Source organism: Polypterus senegalus, chromosome 18 (assembly GCF_016835505.1).
Source record: "Polypterus senegalus isolate Bchr_013 chromosome 18, ASM1683550v1, whole genome shotgun sequence".
NCBI lineage: Eukaryota > Metazoa > Chordata > Cladistia > Polypteriformes > Polypteridae > Polypterus > Polypterus senegalus.
The window spans coordinates 8,239,119-8,260,137 of NC_053171.1; the positions used below are offsets into that span (position 1 = coordinate 8,239,119).

Consider the following 21,019-nt stretch of genomic DNA (forward strand, 5'->3'; position numbering starts at 1 on the left):
TTTGGGTTCTTCTTTACCTCTCTCACCGAGACTCTTCTCCCCCAGTAGCACAGCTTGGCCGGACGGTCATCTCTAGGAAGGGTTCTGGTCGTCCCAAACGTCTTCCATTTAAGGATTATGGAGGCCACTGTGCTCTTGGGAACCTTAAGTGCAGCAGAATTTTTTTATGTAACTTTGGCCAGATCTGTGCCTTGCCACAATTCTGTCTCTGAGCTCTTCAGGCAGTTCCTTTGACCTCCTGATTCTCATTTGCTCTGACATGCATTGTGAGCTGTAAGGTCTTATATAGACAGACAGGTGTGTGGCTTTCCTAATCAAGTCCTGTCAGTAGAATCAAACACAGCTGGACTCAAATGAAGGAGATCTCAAGGATGACCAGAAGAAATGGAAGGCATCGGAGTTAAATATACGAGTGTCACAGCAAAGGGTCTGAATACTTAGGACCATGTGATATTTCAGTTTTTCTTTTTTAATAAATCTGCAACAATTTCAAAAATTATTTTTTTTTTGTCTGTCAATATGGGGTGCTGTGTTTACATTAATGAGAAAAATAATTAATCGAAATGATTTTAGCAAATGGCTGCAATATAACAAAGAGTGAAAAATTGAAGGGGGTCTGAATACTTTCCGTACCCACTGTATATATATAGATATTTAAACACATATGTTTAATATATACATATATTGAGAAAAAAAAACAAAAAACAAAAAAAAAATCCAAAAAACAAAAATCACACCTTGCAACTTGGGGCAAGGCTGAAAAATCCATGCTCAACATATGATACAAAGCAAGTGGATCTGAAATTCCATAACTGGAATTCTAGGAGGGAGAGGAATTACAAAAAATACACATATACAATAGAACCTCGGTTCACGAATGTCTCGGAACAAGTACAAATCAGGTTACGGCCAAAAAGTTTGCATCTGTTCACAACCACACACTCGGTATACGAACAAGCCACTTTCCCTTTCAGTTTTTGCGCACCGATGATTGCCGCACGTGTTTGGTCTCTCCCTGTACTGTACATTGTTCTCGGTGCATCACGCAGAGGGACTCTCCCTCAAAACTAACCTCCTCTCAACCCAGCTTCCTCCTGTGGTATAGCAGGTCCACAGCTCCCGTCAAAAAGGCCAGTTTTAATAAATAACTAAATAAATAAAGCCGGTGCAGGAGAGAGTGAGCGCGCAGGCTCACGTGCAGCTGAGAGAGAGAGATAGTTACATACAGTTTGTACGGTCTGGAATGGATTAATTGTATGTACATACAATCCTATGGGGGAAATTATTTCAGGTCACGACCAAATCGGGTTACAACCAAAGTTTTAGAACAAATTATGGTCGTGAACCGAGGTTCCACTGTATACAAATTTTGCACATTATGCACAATACTAAATATCGAAGTTTGAATTCCTCCCCAAAACATTCTTTTTCATCACTACATTCTTTACAGAGTCCGAGAGGAAGATAATCTACTTTAATACAGAAATGTTTCAATCTGTGTTATAAAAAAATGTAATCAAAAAGGAATGATATAAAGTGAGACATTATTACTCCTGTTCCTCCGGCAAGCATATGTGCAGATATGACAAATACTGAATTATCAATTGTTTCTCTCTGTAGTGACAGTACTGAGTACCATTATTTTATTCAAGGTGGGTGCATTTATTAGGTGTTGAGATGAGGACTCCAGGAGTGCTATAGGACTTGCTGGTGGATAGATGCCGATATTCAAGCAAGCGGTCATGTTTTGTGGATGCATCATCTTATGCCTAACTGCATGCCTTTGAATATCTTGCAGTACATCAGATGAATATGTGAATGAGAACCAACTTTGAAAAAATCTGGAACAGACTTTCTAATTAACATTTCAAGTCTCCAACATTTTACAATGGAAAAATCAAAATTGGGTTTTACTAGCTCACCTATCTTTGGTCCCAACTTTAACATTTTCAATTTCCATTTCCTCAATTTCACAATTTTCAGTTTTTACAAATCCATTTTCCTTGGAGTCAGTGCTTAGAAGGTCATACTGGCCGCTTTCCAGAGATGTCCTCCAGAGTGGTCTATCCACTGCCTACCAAAAAGAACAGGGGAAGTAAATTAGACTTCTCTCTCTTTCAGTGTTTATACTTCAATTAAAAAATAGAAAAAAATCAAAATTTCTGAACAATTCGGAAGAGTATGCAGAAACTGTTTGGGGCTGTAGCTCACATCCATTGTCTCACACTCAAGTTACTAATAATTTCATTGCTCTACCAAAAAGATGGGATAAAAGAAAATAAATTCCACACCTTAATGCAACTAAAAATGGTGTGAAACTCAACTTATGTTGTTCATGTTATCAGTTAAAACAACAGGGATATTAACTGTGCTTTTTCATGTGCTGTACTATTTCTGATCAATAATATTCAGCCTTTATGAGTTGCCCGTTACAGGAATTGCATTGCTTTAACAACGATGGTGACGCTGAGAGGCTCTTAAGAATAAAGTTAAGTGCAGAACACAGTGGCCACATCATGCACAAGTCAAAAAATAAAGCCTGCATAAGGCAAGTTTAAAAAAAAAGTTGTAGCAAACAGAATCCTTTAATACATAAATGAGTAGGATAGGGATCCTTGTCTACTCTGTCACATCTCTCTATTATAATAATAAAATCTTGGAGAGAGAGACAAGACGTGACTTTCTCAGCGAGACACTTTCATGTCCCGCCAAAAGAGACTTTGTGTCAAGAGATTTATTAACCATGCCCGGAAATAAAAGACAAAAAGTAGATGACAAAGTAGAATGTTGGCGGATACACATGCAGAGCAGGTTAAAGATAATGGAAGCATGAATATTCAAAAGCCTCAAAAAAAAAAAAAAAAAAGGACAGTAAATATCGCATTAGTGCAAACAAACGGAAATTATTACTCAGTGAAATAACAGAACATCGAAAAGAGATCGAATATATTGTTTGGCTTTAAAGTTCAATTCAGAGACTTGTAGATTGTCTAATTTGTGTTGCCACTCCTTCCCTCCCTAGGGAGAGAGAGAAATTCACATACAAGATAAAGTCATACACTGAGCTGCTGGAAAGGCTGCCACTCGCAGCTTCGCCCGAGTCAGATGTGAAAAGTATGTGTTTCTTCCCAATAGAGAGTCGTATCCGTGAGAATTAAAAGTTTTGTTGCTTTGTGAAAGTGAAATCCACATATGTGGGTGGCAGAGATGTGAAGGCGCAAGCTGGGGGGTTGGCGAGCAAAGTACTTAATACATTAATGGTTACGTTTGTAATTTTTATGACCAGTATTAATGATTCAGAGGATGACACTAAAATGCATCTTTTCACTCTAATTCCAAATTATAATCTTTGATAGTACACTGTGAAGGACCTTTTTTCTCATCTACCCATCAATCTATTTGCTTACCTCCTTCTACCCGGACCTGATCGTGGCATCATATTGCATTGCTGTTCACAGAAATCCAGACATGCAGAAAAAACACACTTTGCCTAATACTTGGCTCCTTGTCAAATTATCCTAATAAAACACAAACCTCTAGAGGACAAAGATTTGATAATCTTATGAAGGAAATGGTAGCTCGACTTTACCACTGCACTCACTTTTTAAGATACACAAGCGTGAAAAAAAGGCCTAAGCTGGAACTGGTAAACTGGAAAGGACACAAAAGATTAATAATAAAATGTATTATTTCCTTTAGGTAATATTACGTATGTGTGCGTGTTTGACCTGCAAGAGACGGACGCCCTGGCCAGGTGGAGTTCCTGCTTTGCGCCTGATGATTGCTGGGATAGCCACTGGCTGCCATGACCCTGCCCTAGATAAGCAGATTAGTAATGTGGATGGATGCCTACGTCGTCTGATCAGTTCTTGTCATCTGATTGCATGCTATGGGCATGTTCAATATTCTCTCTCCTCAAAGCACAAGTGTACAGTACATTATCAATCAAGTCAGAACAGGCAGGATCCTTGTGAAATAGAGAAATACGCTTCTATTGAATGGAAGACTGTGAACCATCATTAATCTGACCTCTTTCAATTATTGTCTGGCGGTCTGAAAACAGAGCAATTCACATTCGGGGATCGACATTTAATATTGATAGATAATGGTGCTGACTTTCCAAGGTCAATCCATGATCATGGAGCTGAAGGGCTCTGCTGAGGATGATGAATGACAAAAGTGAGTGTCATAGCTAATTTCCTTTCTGAAACGGCTGAACCTCACAACAGTGGTTTTCTTTTTGCATTCATACAATGACACAGATACGCTATTTTGCAATGTGTGCACAATCTCATGATTTGGATTAATACATTTTCTGTCTTAAAAAATGGAGGCATCTGTTAAAGATATACATATTTATTTTTTTTTTATATAGGACCCCAGAACCTTTAATCTCCATTATAAAATTAAAGTGTGGTTCTTATTTTATTTTTAGGTATGAAATATGCAAATATGATTTCATGTGTCATATTAATACATACCAAGATTGTATTTTTTTGACTTGGGGGGATGATACCAAACTTATGTTTCAAGACATCAAAGATCAGGAATAATAATAATACTACACTTTATTTATATAGCGCCTCTCCCATGCTCAAGGCACTTCACAGAGTTTAAGAGAGAACGGTAGGGTATATAGTATTGTACTAAACCAGATAAATAAATAAATGAGTAAGATAGTAAATTCAGAGAGAAAGCCTAACAGACAACATATTTGATGGTCTAGCGCACACACACACACACACACACAGGTTACATGAGCATCTTGAGCTAAAAGCCTTCCTGAACAGATGAGTTTTGAGTTGTTTTTTTAAAAGAATTCATGGAGTCCGCTGATCTGATTAATTTCGGTAGGTCATTCCAGAGTCTGGGCGCTATACAGCTGAAGGCCCCGTCACCCAAGGAGTGTAGATTAGTGTGGGGGTACAACAAGATTGCCAGAATCAGAGGACCTTAGTGGGTGGACAATTTTGCTAATTTTTTTTTTCCAAGCTCGCTATCAGCTTGAATATATTATTTAAGTTTTTGGTGAATGGGCACTGTGGCCTTTTGAAATTCACCTTACCCACCTGCACAGCACTGCAATTCAGACAATACTGTATGGGACAGCACTTCGACAGGATGGACATGGCATCCATGAACAACTGAACTACCTCAAAGTGTCTTACTAGTTCTGTTCATTGCCTTTGCCTCTTCATATTAGAACAAACTTCTATTTTCTTAAATGAAGATCATTTAATCGCCTCACGTGAAAGCTAATGACCAAAGAACAATCAATCACAGACATGTGTGCAGATTACTGACCACTCCATAAAAACCATATAATGATCACTTCAGTAAAAGAAAATTTGGACACAGTTCCTATTAATTGGCTGGTCTGTATTTTTTTTATATACAGTTTAATTAGTCATTTTAATGTTTGACTTGCAAATCTGTTCTTGTACAAAGTTGTGAAACTGGCACTTGACACACAAAAATAAACACTTCTGACATCTGATCTAAAGATCTAAAATTAAATTTAAAAAAATGGTCACAAAATACTGAATACCCATCTTAGGAATCAATTCATGATAGAAGTGTGAAGGTATTTTCAAAAAAATACTGATAAGCAAGGAAGGGTCCTAAAATGGGTCCAGGAAGTCAACAGTGAATTTATCTTAATGAAACAACCTCCCTGGACATCAGTTCTGTTATAGGAATTGGAAGAATTGACTTGGGGGTAGAGATCAGACACCAGCTAATTTAAACTACAAGGAGAGACATTTTGTATTCTGTACGTGTGACAATAATGACACTATAAAATTATTTGCTCAGACATTTATATTGTGTATTATATTCACTTTATCAACCCCTAATACTTTGCCATTTGTTACTGCTTTGAAATTTACAATTTTATCTGCAAATGCCTACTTTGCAAAGGGCAGGTCAATGTGTATTGGGTCATAATCAAATCTGAAATGAATCTTTCTTCATGTATAATGCCTTAAGACTTAACTGCTCTAATAATAATTATATATTCAAGCAGCTGACAATCCATACGTTGCACAATGTGAAAGCATCATAGTACATGGAACCTGACACAGACATCACTTCACACAAATATAAAAATCTCAAAGAATGCTACAACACACCTTTACCATCCCTAATGTTCCCTGATATATTCGGTCTTCAATATCCAACAAGAAGTCCCTGAGTTGCATTTCTAGGCGTTTCTCTGCAGCGTGAACGTCCTGAGCAATTTGAGTGCATTTCAATTTACCGGTTGCAGGCTTAATGTCTTCTCCAACAGCACCTGAAACAAAACATCACACTATAATGAACATCTCAACCTGTGAAACTGAAAAAGGAGCCAACACTGTAAATCATTACCATAGCTAATTATTATCACTACAGATATACATTGAAATTTGATGCCAACCTGTCAGTGCAAAACAAAAAGGGATTATGAAAGCTATAAGAATACACACAAAACGCCACACATACAAGACATTCTTCACGTTCTGCTGGTATTCATTCATTGAGTAATTGAATGTTTTGCAATATGAGCAGCATTTAACCCAGATACGGCCATTAAGTAAGAACACTATATATATATATATATATATATATATATATAAAACTGGGGACCAGTTTCTCAAAGCACTTCATGATCACAGGGGTGTCACTGGACGATAGTCATTCACGCTGGTCATGGCAGTCTTTTTTGGCAGTGGAACTGTATTTTTATTCTGGAAGTAGCCCTCAATCCTCCTCTTGTAAGCAGCCTTGGCCATTTTTTATGCCTTTTTTTAATTTGGCTCTAGCAGCGCAACATTGTGCCCTATCACCAAACTTGAAAGTGACATTACTGTCCCTGAGCAGATACTGTACTACTTATATCATCCAGGGCTTGATTGGGATAGACCTGAATACACATGTCCACGATGACGGTGTCCGTGCAGAACTTAATATAGGCAAAACAGTTGTAGTATGCTCTTCCGGGTCTTAATGTTCAAAATTATCCCAGTTTGTTATCTCAAAGAAACCATGAAGCTGTTAAGAAGCCCCTTTAGGCCACTTTTTAAACAGTCTTAAATGTGACTGGAGCACTCTTCCTAAGGGAGTATATGCCAAAATTAAAAGCAGGGACTTGTGGTCAGACTGGCTTAGGTATGGTGGTAATTTAAGTTCTGAAGCTCTGTTTGACACTGGAATATACAGTATTGTTCAGTGTATTAGCTCCCCTAGTTGCGCCCTTAATGTGCTGATGGAATCTGGCAAAGCACGGTTTTTAAATCAACATGGTTGAAGAGTCCTGCTATGATGTGAACAGCTTCAGGATACAAACTCTGTTGACCGCTAATGGCACTATATAAATAACCAAAAGCCGACATTACATCCGATGGAATATACACAGCAGTTACCATGACAACAGCAAACTACAAAGGAAGATATATGGGGCTGCATTTAATAGTCACAAACTCCAAATCCAGGGTACAGTGACTATGTACAATCTTAGTGTTAGTACACTAGCTGTTATTGACATACAGGCAATGAGTCCCACTGCCCAACCCCCAACCTTTTTCGCTTACCAGAGCTACCAGTCCTATCCTACCGATGTACTGTGTAACCTGCTAACTCAATACAGGTGAAATTCCATTACAATGAATATCTTTACAACAAAAATTTCATTACAACGAAGTATTTTTATGGTCCCGACAGTTTACACATATGACGAGAGTATATAGAAATCTCGTTACTACGAAGTACATTCAGCAGATACTTTCATTACAACAAAAGTGCCCAAAAGACCTTGAAATGCATGAATGAATCATCCACAGAGCAGTTAGTTCTGTGGTCACAGCTCAGTTGTGCACAACGATCCCCAAACAAACACTGTAAATTTGTTTTCTTTCTTCGGAATTTCCTTGAACTGTTTTTTTTGCTGTTTTTGTTTTCGGTGGTTTTCAGTGATACCTTTAGCTTATTGCTTGTCAACATTTGAAAAACATTCATTGGAATTTAACTCAATGACACCCTCCTATAGAAAAGGCAGACACGAAAAAAACGATAACAGTTCATATTAAAAGAGAAGAAAAAAAGTAACATTTTTGCAGCTCTCGATTGCGGTAAAAAGAAAAAAATGTTGCCAGTGAATTTGGAATTTCGCCATCGATATTGTCAACTTTCTTGAAAGACCGAGCCCGAAAAAAAAAAAAAAAAAAAAAAAAGAAAAATCTCTGGTTGCAAATGTATGTAAATTGCTGAATTTGAAGACGTCAAAAAAGCTGTTTATATGTGGTTCAGTGATGCTCGTTCAAGAAACATTCCTATTAATGCGGCACTCATTCAAGAAAATGTGAGGTTTCTAAACTCTCTAGGGACCTCCCCCAACGAGTGTCCCGAAGTGCGATCACCGCATCTGTGGAAGACTGTTTATCCATTGCCGGGGCAACAGCAGACTCGCAGCTCTACTGCGGCTCCCAAAAAAAGCAAACAGAAAAGATCACAAAGGGTGATGCAAGAAACATTGTAAATGCAGGGCACAGGATTACTTGGCCACTAGCCTGGCCACGACCCTGCCTGACTGCGGTGTCTGTTTATAGGACAGTGGCAGACCTCGCTACATAAATAAATAACCATGCTGTTCCTGTTTCAAGCTGAATAAAGCTGGTTTTGCTAAAGTACTGAGACTCAGCCTCATGTTTTGATGTGTAAGACAGGGACTTATAGTACGACCATGATCTTTTAGTATTCGTGTCTGTGGTGCTTCACCGTAACACTGTGAGACTGCTGGTGCCCTAACCTGGTAACGGACAAAATCTTACACAGACGCGGCAATCGCACTTCAGGACACACTTCAGTGTGACGTTCCTGTTGGGTGGGGGGGATCCTAAAAAAGTTCAGAAACCTTACAATATGAAGAAGAAGAAAAGGATGATTCGGCTTCTGATTTAACTATGCAGCCCACAACACGCTTCCACATTTAGATAATGTTCGCGTTGAATTCCTCCCACCCAACTGAACAGCAGTGCTTCGAGATTGGGCATCACTCGCACCCTGAAAGTGCATTATCGCAAGGCTGAGAAAAATTTTTGTCAGCATAACTCGTAGACAGAAGATTAAAATTAATGCTAAAGAATTGAAATGATTGCAAACACCTGGACGCAAGTTAAAGAAAGCACTATAACGACAAATACAGAATCTCATTACAACTAAATATTTTTTAGGTCCTTGGCAGTTCACTGTAACGGAATTTTACCTGCTGTTGTATCCAAAATGAGTGAATGAAGCCAGGTCTCTGCAATTAGTGGAATGCAACAGTTTCTTGACAATCTTATTCGCTGCAACCTGTAGCTTCAATTTGCTCATCTTATTTGTGAGAGATTGTGAGTTGGTGATAAAATGCTAGGAAGAGGATGGCTTATGTCACCTCCTCTGTAGCCTTGCTAGCACGACAGCCCTCCTTTTGCCTCCTGTCCCTGCGCTGCCTCTGTCTCCTACCCGTGGGGATGGTAATCCACAGGGAGCCTGGGTATGTGTGCCGGGATATCGTGGAAGCAGAGAAAACTCATTTTTAACAGTCCGCTTGCTGCATAATCCTATTTTTAGGAGATCGTGACGACTGTAGATGTTATTTGCTCAGCAAAATGTCATTATGACAGTAAGAAACACATGTAGTGCACAGACACACAAAGCACTGAGAGGAACAGCACCGAGCCACTGCACTTGTGCACGCCACCACTTCACTGAAATCTAAGACTGAAACCAGGATATCTTGCAAAGTGCCACTGAAAAGAATGTCAAGTCAGAGGTAAAGCAGGTGGCTATTTCAATTGTAGCTTTGACCATGCAACAGTCTTAAATAATGAGTACAAATTATTCTGTTATAGCTTACTTTAAAATCACTGTGATTCAATCAGACATTTAGATACTAATCATGTCTGGGACAATAAGACCCAGTGCACACTAACATGAATATCTCACTATTATGATAAAAAAAATCTTGGGAGACTAGACTTTATCCTGCGACAAAACGTGATCTTTTGAAGAGAGACAATTTCACGTCCCACAAGACAAAACTTTGTGCCAAGAGATTTAACCACACCCGGGGCCGGAAAAAAAAGACAAAGTGCAGATGAGAAAGTAGAATGTCATAAAGAATTCGAGAAACACATGCAGAGCAGGCAAGAGATAATGGAAGTACAAAAAGTCTCAAAAATCTGATAGCAAAGATCACATTAGCACAAACAAACGGAAATTACTCAGTGAAATAACGGAACAGCAAAAAACAAACTAAGTCGGAGACTTGTAGATCGTCTAATTCGTGTTGCCATCAGGGAAAGGTAGTGTTCCCAATGAAGAGGCCTATCCGTGAGAATTAAAAGTTTTGTTGTTTGCGAGTGGCAGAGACGTGAAGTTGGTGGCATGTAGCACAGGCAGGGGGGTTGGCAAGCAAAGCAAGCAGGGGGCAAAGCCCCCTTAGTTTTCTTAAAAATAGGGAGTGGTCTCCCCACAACTTTCTCGTATACTCGGATATGGGGATGGATATTTGAGAAGTAAACCGCAAGACAAAGATTTTTATATTATATACATTAAAGAATCATCAACAACAAATCAAGTTAATAAATATATCAAACAATTATTATAAAAATAAAGTTGAATAAATCTGACTGCAGCTGCATGAATTAAAACGTACCACTGCTGATTAGTGAAATAGCTCAAAAGTTGATACAGAAATCTATGTTTTGTACCTAAAACTTTTATGCCAAATTTGGTTGACCTAAGTGAAAGCGGATTCAATTATCGTATTTACACACACAAACACACAAGACATAAGCCAAAAATTGTATTTTTGGACTCAGGGATGCCCAAAATATCAAGATTCATCAAGATCCCGAAGTGGATTTTTGGACGATTCCAATAACTTACCGTAAAAAATAAATAAATAAATAAATAATAATAAAAAAAGCGCCTTCCATCCCCATTAAAATGCCATTTTTAAAAAAGCACTACGCCCTCTAAAATGTGTAAATGTGATAATGCTGGGTCTCGAGTAGCAGTATGGATGGGGAATACTGAGCTTTGATAAAACTGATACAGCAATTCGCAAACATGCGTCTTCTTAGATGCTCCTGCACTTTGTACACACCTCCCTCCCATCTCGCTACGCCGCACGGACGATTGTGTGTTGGTTTGTTCCGTGCATTGTTACAATGTTGCTTTTCTTGCTGATTTATTACATTACCGATTATGCAAATGTTAAATTTTCTCCCTGTGCTTAAAAATTATTAAAAAAAACCGCCTGATTATGCGGAGTATGGTACGCCGCGGGTTGGCTAGTATTATATATAGTGGTTTCTGAGAGAGCCGAGCTACTGTAATCACTCCTGTTCAAAAGTACACTTCACTTAAATAGCACCTCTCCCAAGGAAGGCATCCCTAACCCTAAGCTGCCTTAATCTTTGTGCACCAATGCCTGAATACCAACACGTTTTAAGTTAATTATAACTTGATTCTGTTTGCATGGTCAGCATTCATTGTCATCCATGGGCTTGTTGTTTACCCCTAGCCTACTATCCCTTATTAAGGGACTGTTACTCTCTAAAAGTGAGTTGAGTGAATTGTAAGCATTCCTTTGGTTGATGGAGGCAACATGGAAAATGAAAAATGTTCTTATAAACTAGGATCTCATTTCCATTCTTTTATCAACATAATTCAACAATATGCCAACAAGTTTTTAGGGCCTGAGAACCTACAAATATTTGCACTTTAAGGTTAAAGAAAAACAAGAGAAAACATCAAGCATAGAATATGCCTAGGATTTATGTATATTCCAGATGCTTCACCTCGTAGGTCAGTTTGCCCGTGCAGTTTCATAGACGGCAACTAAAATAATCCAAGGTAATGTAGTTGTGGCTCACTGCTATGAATATAAATATAACCAGGGCTATGGAGTCAGAGTCTGAGACAATTTTGGGTACCTGGAGTCGGGGTCGGCAAAAATGTACCGACTCTGACTCCTAATAAATATAAATTGTAATGGAGAAAAAAATACTGCAACTTCAAATGTTCCATTTTCACAAACAAAAGTCCTAATTAAGTACTCATCTGATGTAAGAACAAAGTCCAGTGCATAGTTGTGTTACTACTAGTGTGAAGTTCAGCTAAGCTATTATACAACCTGACACTCACATATTGTAATCTGGATTATGGTACATTACAAAAAGTGTTTCATTTTATTTATGTGTTTAACAAGTTCATTCGAGTGTAAACAAGTATAATGATGTAGGTGGAGGTGTGTGCTATGGGCGGATATCTTTTGTTTAAACTGGCCAACACGTTAGACAGTCAGCTTCGTAGCCAGTAGTTCTGTGGTTAAATGACGTGGATGTTGCCTTCCTTTAATCAATATGGAAAATACATTAGCATATTAAATACAGAGGAGTCGGATTCAGAAGTACCAGAAACTAAGGAGTCGGAGTCAAAGGATTTATCTACCGACTCCACAGCCTTGAATATAATGACATGAGACGTGTCTACAATTCAAAAGCTCGTTATCATCTTAGTGAATTCCATTTGCGTTTAAGACAGTGTTTTTATAAATGCTTGCACATAAAGCCAGAGAGAGAGAGAAATTCTAATGGTTGTCCGATATGCAAAAACTCAAACCACTGGGTCATGAACCTTGATCACAATATTAATGAAGATCTTAACTCTTTCAGGCGGAAAGTCGACTTTTATCAAAATTCGGGAGTAGAGGAGGGTAATCCGCTGTAAACTGCGACAAAACTTGCAGTTACATTTTAGTTTGACTATCTTTGCTGGAAAGAAAGATCGCTTTGTTGATTTGACCCTGATGCTCTGCACGTGTATGAACAGCAAAGAAGAAAAAAAACAAAAAAACAAAACTTGAAAATGGCATTGACATCTGGCGAAAGACGAAAGCAGATACACAAAGCTAAATATTCTGTGGATGACATTTTGCTTATTATCGTTTAAATGGACTCCAATTTTGATGCAAGTGATCTGGAGATGTAGACTGAAAACGAAAGTGGGTTACCAGCATCAGCTGATCAGTCCCCAGCTGATCGACGTGCTGAACATGTTCATGTAGCTCAGCGTTTCCCAAACTTGGTCCTGGTGGACCCCTGTGGCTTCAGGTTTTTGTTCCAACCAGATTCCTAATTGGTGACAACACCTGATAGCACTGATCTCATTTAATTAGCTGTTTTTTTTTTTTTTATTCAACATTCAGAAAAGCTTAACAGCATGACTTTTACATTTATAAGATGTTTGGAAATATTTCTGCTTTTGCTATAATGCTTAACTCTTTTGTTGATTTCATTATACTTTACCCTTTCTCTGTGCAGTTTTTCCCCCTTCGTTGTATCTTAATCACAATTTAAAATGAATGACAGACAATTTAAAATGAGCAGATCAGACAACCAGGCAAACAACACTGAATAATCAAAGGCTGCAACTACTTTAGAGTCAGACCCACTAATTAGTAAAATTTGTATTAAACAATTTAGAATACCTAGAAAAGTAGAATGAAAATCAAGATGAAAATACTGTTAAAAAGAAAAAAATACATTATTCCTATATAACTGCTTGGTACATTTTAATATTTTTTTTGCAAACTTAGTTTTCAAATTTCTATATTGTTCCCTAAACACGGAACTTGGGAAATATCAGTTCACTTAATTAGCCCAGGAGTCCAATTAAAAACAGAATCTGGTTGGAACAAAAACCTGCAGCCACAGGGGTTCACCAGGACCGAGTTTGGGAAACACTGATGTAGCTGATGCGCCTACAGCAATGGGGACTGCCACTTACAGATTGTACCACACTGTGCCTGCCACCACTGTCCACCTGCTACACAAAGACAACCAGGCAGCTGGCCTACTGTGCATTTCTGCTGGCCATTGAGCTGTCCCAGTACAGCTGCTGCTGGACACACTGAACAGGCACTGGCAGCAGACCCAGCAAGCTGCAACAGACATTTTATGTTGATTTATGCATGAAATTGTGTGCTTGTCAGAAAGCTGAGTTATTTGGAAAAAACATTCAGCCCTCAAAGAGATAATGTGATTCTTGCTCCGGTATTAAAAAAAACTGGCGGTACGAACTACCCCTTGGGTCCTTCTCAGGGCAAATGGCAAGAACATATGCATGTACAATCACACCATCGTCCACAGGAAAAAGAAAAGAGCGAGGCACATCTTTTCACATTTTTCCAAATTAAGTCTCAGCAGAAGAAACACTTTAGAATAAAAATATAAGGTCTAGGACAAATAAAAGCTGATACCTGCTAGCTTGAACTAGTTGAAGCGCATGGCTTCTGAAGCCTTACTACCATAGACACAAATCTCCTGGGATGTGACACCAACAAGCTGCTAGAGAAGCACTAGTTCACGGGTCCACAATCACGGTCCCGGAAGGCCAAAGTGGCTACACATTTTCATTCCAGCCAGTTTCCTAATTGGAACTCAGTCCTTGCTGATAATGAAACTTGATATTTAACTCTATGCCTCGTTAGTGCTTGTAGATTAGGGGTCCTTAATTACAGTCCTGGAGGTCCACAGTGGCTACAGTTTTTCACTTCAAGCAGTTTCTTGAACAGAACCCATTTATTTACTACTAAAGCAACATGCTTTGGGGTTAATTTTAGTTCTTACCTGATACAATTCTGAACACTTGTTTGCCTATTTTAAGTTTTTAGCAACTGCATTTAAGGTTTAATTGTTGCCCGTTTTCTTAACCACACATTTAGGGCTGCAACGATTAGTCGACGTCATAAACAGAACCTTCACTGTTCACTTCATTAATGTTCTCACAGAAGGAAACTCAACACTTCAATTAAAATTTCCACTGGATGAGTGAAAGCAATAACAAGTCAAATAGTTCAATAGCATATTTCATTATCAGCAAGGACTGTCTTAATTAGGAAACCAGTTGGAAGGAAAACCTGCAATCACTGCGGCCATCCAAGACCGTGATTGAGGACCCCTGAGCTAGAGGATTCCAATAGGGGGTATTTGAAACAGGGCTTTTAACCAGTACACTGACCAATGACGACACACTTAAAGGCAAGGGCATCACACAGAGAAGTTAATCTCAGATGAAAAACAGTACCACTGCTTAGAAAATGTAAGGACAGACAAAATATAACGCCCTCATATAAAAGGAAAGGCTGCAGCAGTGCAATCAGAAAAGGTAAAGCAATGCCTCATTTCTGAAGGGAATCCTAGTTGGACCACTCTAACACAGAACACACATACAGTATTGTGTAAACTAAAACTTCCCAAACTAAGGGATTAAGACATTTTGCAACCTCTATGTGGGTTTACAAAAATCCACTTACTCAAAAAACTTAACTGATGGATGTCACATAGGAGAAGGAAGCAGTCAATTTTTGAAATGATACAGTATTACTGTTACTGAGAAACTTTAAGACTAAACTATGAAAAAATAATGACAAATTAGCAAGGGTTCTGATTCGTCCCATTCGTCATTCATCTGGTCTCTTATTTTGACATACAATAGTCTGACATTGGTTTTTATGGCAGACTGTATGCGTTTACTGTTTTTATGGCAGACTGAGTGACAATTTGTTATTTTAAAAAATGAACAAAAAAAAAAAAAAAAAAATGAACCATCTGCTGGGTTTGCATTTGTATATACATATGTACAAGTCAGGTCTTAAAACCTGAAAAATCGATCATAAAATCAGACGCCCGTTCAAGAATACAACAGTTATAATTTAATTTATTTTTTTTAAATCTTCTTGCCTCCAATCTCGCATCAGTTTCTCAGACGCATCGAATTTTCTTGCAGCAGCGCAGTTACTAATTTCTTTCGCTACTTCAACGACTTAATTTAAAACCAGCTTATCTTCTTCTGATTCAAACGCTCCATCGTAGATAAGGGATGCTCTTACGATAAAGGTGTATGAGGGTGTGAGATACAAAAAAAAAAAAAAAGTCACTTCAGAATAGTTCTGGTTTTATTGTGTGGTCACGTAGGCACAATAGAGAGCGGATTTTGGGGAAATTGGGATGGTTATGAGCATGCCTGATACAGCGCATTGCCACACTCACATAGTCAAAAAAAAGGCAGTGTGTACTAGGGGTGTGCGATATTGTGGGGGAAAAAAAAGAATCGATATTTTCTGGGACTTTGACGATAATTCCAAGATAATGTAATGTATTATTTGAAATTATATTTTTGTCATCTATAGCTTTACTTATCAGGTCTTTTTATATTTTTAAACATCATAACAAATAACATCAATTTAACCTAAACTGCATTTCATAGAGGAACCACAAATTACTCACCAATTGCAATATGAAGCCAATGCCCAAAACAAGGTAGCCTCTTCCAGTTATTAATCCGTAGTGCACTGACAAAGTTTGCCCCGCTGTCTGTTGTCATGCAAACCATGCAGTCTTCTCACAGTGACCATGATGCCAGAACATCTTTCAGACCTTGCACAATGATGTCGCCAGTGTGATCTTGTGGGAAGTAAGATGTTTGCAAACAGAAGCTTTGCAGTTGCCAGTTTTCGTCAATGAAATGCACCGTCAGGGAGAGGTATGGCTCGGATGTTTGGCTTGACCATAAATCCGTTGCGGCAAAATGTGAAACCTTTCACAGTTTATGCGTCAGACTTTGGCGACACGAATCATACAACTTAGGCAAGAGCCGTTTGACTGAAATATTTTCGGCCAGGCAGTGTGTACTTTGGGTCTAAAGTATTCAAAAGTTGTTTAAAACCATCTCTCTCAACCTCTTGAATTGGCACCATATCTTTTGCGATGTAATTGGTGACGGAGTTTGTTATGTCATGCCAACTGTTGCTTTTTTTGTCGTAAGGCACGTTTTTGCAGAATGAGTCCGCTGAAGTTTGCCGAGTGCGTTTTTGTGCTTGTACCTTGGTTACTTTAGACTTGTGCTGGACAGTTGGCTCCTTAAGCTTTTCGTATTCTTCGTATTCTGTGCGGTGGTTAGTTCGCAAATGGTGAAACAAGTTAGTTGTCGAGCGGTCTTTAACGGCAACCGATTTACCACATAGTTTGCAGATTGCCGTCTTTTGAGCAACATCAGTCTTTTCAAAACCAAGCAACTGCCATGCGAGTGAGAATGAACCACGTCTGGCAATTAACTCTGACGACTTAGATGGCGAGGCTGTTTTATCAACTGGCGCTGTTCGTTCACTCATTTAGAGGCAGGGAGTGATGCGAACTTGCAGCTTGCTGGACGTGCACACCTACACAACTCACTTTGCGCACGCACAGTGGTCTATACTGTTGCATTAGTGAATGAACTGTTTCTTTTTTTTGCAAAGCGATAATACTCGATAATTTAATCTCGCACATTGTTAAAACAGCAATTAAGATATAATCTATGTATATCGCACACGCCTAGTGTGTACGTGGTTACTCTCACAGGTGGGTGTTGGACCAATAGCATGAGTTTTCCACATTCGATTTATACGACCGACATTATAAAATACCAAAAATTATATGGTAAAATCAAGTCTAGACTTATCCGCGAGTATATACGATACTCAAGCAGATTTTAAAAGTTTTGAGCTCCTTAATTAACAATAGTAGTAAATGGGAATTTGGTTCTTTATAACACACTAAATTACTGTGGGACACACAGCACCTACTTGGAAGTTTCCCCATTATTATATAACATTGAATCACTGTGCGTTTAAACTTGGCTTTTTAGAAACTGATCAACAGAAAGAGACTCTTTAAATGTTAAAGTGAAAAGTGGTCTCGACAAAGCGGTCAACAAACATACACACAAAATGATCAACTGCTTAAGTATTCACCCTCTTCAAGTGAAAATTTAGTAGATCCACCTTTGGCAGCCATGCCAGCCTGAAGTGCGTGTGCACAGGTCTTTCCCGGCATTGCCATTTTTTTCCCCATTCTTCTTTGCAAAACTGCTTGAGCTCTGTCAAGTGTCGTGTTGATCATGAGTAAAGAGCCTTTGTCAAGTCCAGCCATAGATTCTCAACTAAACGGATATCAGGACTCCGACTCCGCAACATTAGCATTGTTGTTTTGAAACCATACTGTGTAGCTTTAGTTTTAGCTTTGGGGCCGTTGTTTGTTTTGCTGTATGACCTTCTCCCCAAGGTGCAGTCTGCATTGTTTTTTACCCTCACACATCCTCTAAGGCCTGCTGTAGAGAAGCAAAATGCTGCCCTCACCCTGCTTCAAGGTAGAGATGGCCTGTTTTTTAATTAGTGTGCAGTGTCACACAGCATTCAGTCCGATGGCCAAACAGCTCAATTTTGGTCTCATCAGACCAGAGAACCTTCTTCCAGTTGTCTTACATGTGTGTTCTAGCAAAGTCTAGAGGAGATACCTTGCATGTTTTTTTTCCCCTCCTCTGTTACTCTCCCATAAAGCTGTGACAGATGAAGCACCCAGATGACAGTTGTCTGTATCGTCTCTCTAGTCTCATTTTCAGGTCTATTTCCCAAAGGTCTATTGGAGGCCTCCCTTGCTCATGGTTTTCCTCACACAACCTTTTTTGTGTATGGCCTGGCCTGCTTTAGCATATGTACAACTGTGAATACTCTTTCCGTAATAATCCCTACTCTCTCTTCTGTTCATTTTCTGGATTTCTGTGGTGGTGATCTGTGCCAACACCACCTAATCGAAGCACCATGACGTCCCTATATTGATGGATTAAAGGCCAGAAGTCCACATGACCTTAATCATCAAGTCCTTCCATGAGAACCCTGAATAAAATAAGGACTGATCATTTATCTTGGGTAGAATGCCTAGAGGGGGCTGTCCTCGGAAACCCCTGCAGATTTTATTTTTTCTCCAGCCATCTGGAGCGTTTTTTTTCCGTCCTCCCTGGCCATCGGACCTTACTTTTATTCTATGTTAATTAGTGTTCTCTGATTTTAATTAAATTCTTCGAGGAGGATTTAGGGGTGTCATATTAAATGGGATAAAAGCTAAGACAATCAATTATTTTGTGTTATATATTTGGAAACTAATGTGAAGATTAATCCTGCCTACACCATTAGCTGATTCTGATCAATCCCAATTGCTGATTAAATAAGTGACATACCAGTAATTAAACTATTCTGTGAGAGATTAAACTAGATTTCAAGTACTTGGCTATGACAAAATAAATAATAAATCAAACTGACTTTATTCTAGAATATCAAATTGACAAAATCAGCTTGAAAACAAGCTACACTAAAACTTACCTGTCATATGAAATCTTTCCAATGGGCAGTTGCTCAGAATTTCAACAATCCGATCTTTTTCCTGCAAGAGAGCTTCTTTAAGTGCATGTTCTCGACGGCCCCTGGAATTCAAGGCGTCAAGGAGTTGCTCAAATTGCTGAGGAGAGCTGTAGAATGACCAGTGGTTTGGTTTATTCACAGGTTTGGAGGATCCCTGAAAAGATTTTTCCACATCAGTCACACCTGCTTGGTCGGAGCAGGCTGCTGTTGAGGTAGTTTCAGGTGGAGCAGCACCCTCTGACACTTTCCCGAGTTTCAGTTCCTCTGAAGAGAAAGGCAACCGTGCTGGTTGCGGTAGCAGCATGTCCTCTGTGAGTTCAGAATAGTCCTCCTCCACGAAAAGTGCGGGTGCAGAAGTGAACAGCCAATATCGTCTATAAAGCCGGTCACGACCAAGTGGAAGAATGTAAGTGCAAGCAGCTGCTTTCTGGATACGCTCCATGAGTTCCTTCTCTCTATTGGCCATCTCCTCCCTCAGGAATGATTCTTCCTCTGGGGTTAGGTCCTCATTCTCTTCACCATTCATGTTCAGAGACCTATTGGAGTCAGCATTTTTTTCTAACAAATTAAAAAAAATTAAAATGAGTTCTATATTTTACAATTAGGGTTTATGTTGTCCATCCTATGACAAATGAATACTGGAGTACCTTTGTGCTGTTATGCTATTTTACGTTTATTATTCCCCGGTCTTATAAAGGGATATTGCACCCATTTCAGGTTGATTATGGAGATCACGTTTTCTATATTGGTTTTTCATCTACCGAAGATACTTAACAATAAATTACATCATTTCACCTTTTACCAGCGAGTGTCCACATTAGTTTATTTGTTGTCTCAGCAACAATCTGGAAATGTTGCAGTGCAGGACATCATCATTGCTGTAACGCTATATAAGGTCACGCCTGAAAACCTTTATCTATCGGAGACTGCAGAAATACCAAAACCTCTATGCACTTCTATAACAAACATTCTCCCTGTTTAAGATTTTTGCCCATCCACCTGACCATTTTTGGATCCCATCCACCTTAATAAAAGGGTAAGGGTCTGTCCAGTTCCAGTGTCTCTGTCATACCAAAAGATGGCACATCACAAACATCAAAACTGGTTTTATTTTGTAATACTTTGATTTATGAATCTCGTAAATAACCATCAACACACAGTACATTTCTTAAATGAAAATTTTACTGTAAGAATACTTTATTGTGATGCCTGAAACGCAATATGAATTACGTTGCGGGGTAAGTGTATTGTCTAGTGCACGGGTGTCGAACTCCAGTCCTGGAGGGCCGCAGTGGCTGCAAGTTTTCATTCTAACCATCTTCTTAATTTGTGACCAGTTTTTGCTGCTAATTACCTTCTTTTGCCTTAATTTTAATTACCTTGACTCAGGCTCCTTAGTTGTTTCCTTTTTCTTAGTTAGCAGCCAAACAATAACGAGACACAAAACAAGAATCCATATGACCAGCTCACCTGTGCCCATCACAAAATATGTGAAAATAAAGAAAGGTGGAGGTCTCAGTAAGGCTGATCTCTCAGCTCACCAAAACATTGTGAGGGTGGTCTTAGAAAAAACAAAAATCAGCAGTTTTGGAAATGTGTGGTGTGGCAGAATGAGAGCACAAACAAGCCATGGAATTAAATAATAAGTTTAATTAACAGTAAGAATCTGCTTCTCATTGCGAAACTGGTCGGATTCTGAAGCCCCGATTTAGCTGGCCATTTGTTGGCTCGTTTCATGCCTCATTTCTGTTT

General features: G+C 38.9%; 1 protein-coding gene across 1 annotated transcript in view; it reads right to left on the reverse strand.

Annotated features, from left to right (window-relative positions):
- The window catches only part of baz1a (bromodomain adjacent to zinc finger domain, 1A), an 86,627-nt gene that overhangs the window by 22,963 nt on the left and 42,645 nt on the right, over positions 1 to 21,019 (reverse strand). The window contains exons 18-20 of the mRNA XM_039741131.1: positions 19,229 to 19,825; positions 6,132 to 6,292; positions 1,923 to 2,074 (exon numbers count right to left, since the gene is read on the reverse strand). Coding sequence (XP_039597065.1) covers positions 1,923 to 2,074; positions 6,132 to 6,292; positions 19,229 to 19,825 — 910 coding nt within the window. The remainder of the gene's footprint in view (positions 1 to 1,922; positions 2,075 to 6,131; positions 6,293 to 19,228; positions 19,826 to 21,019) is intronic.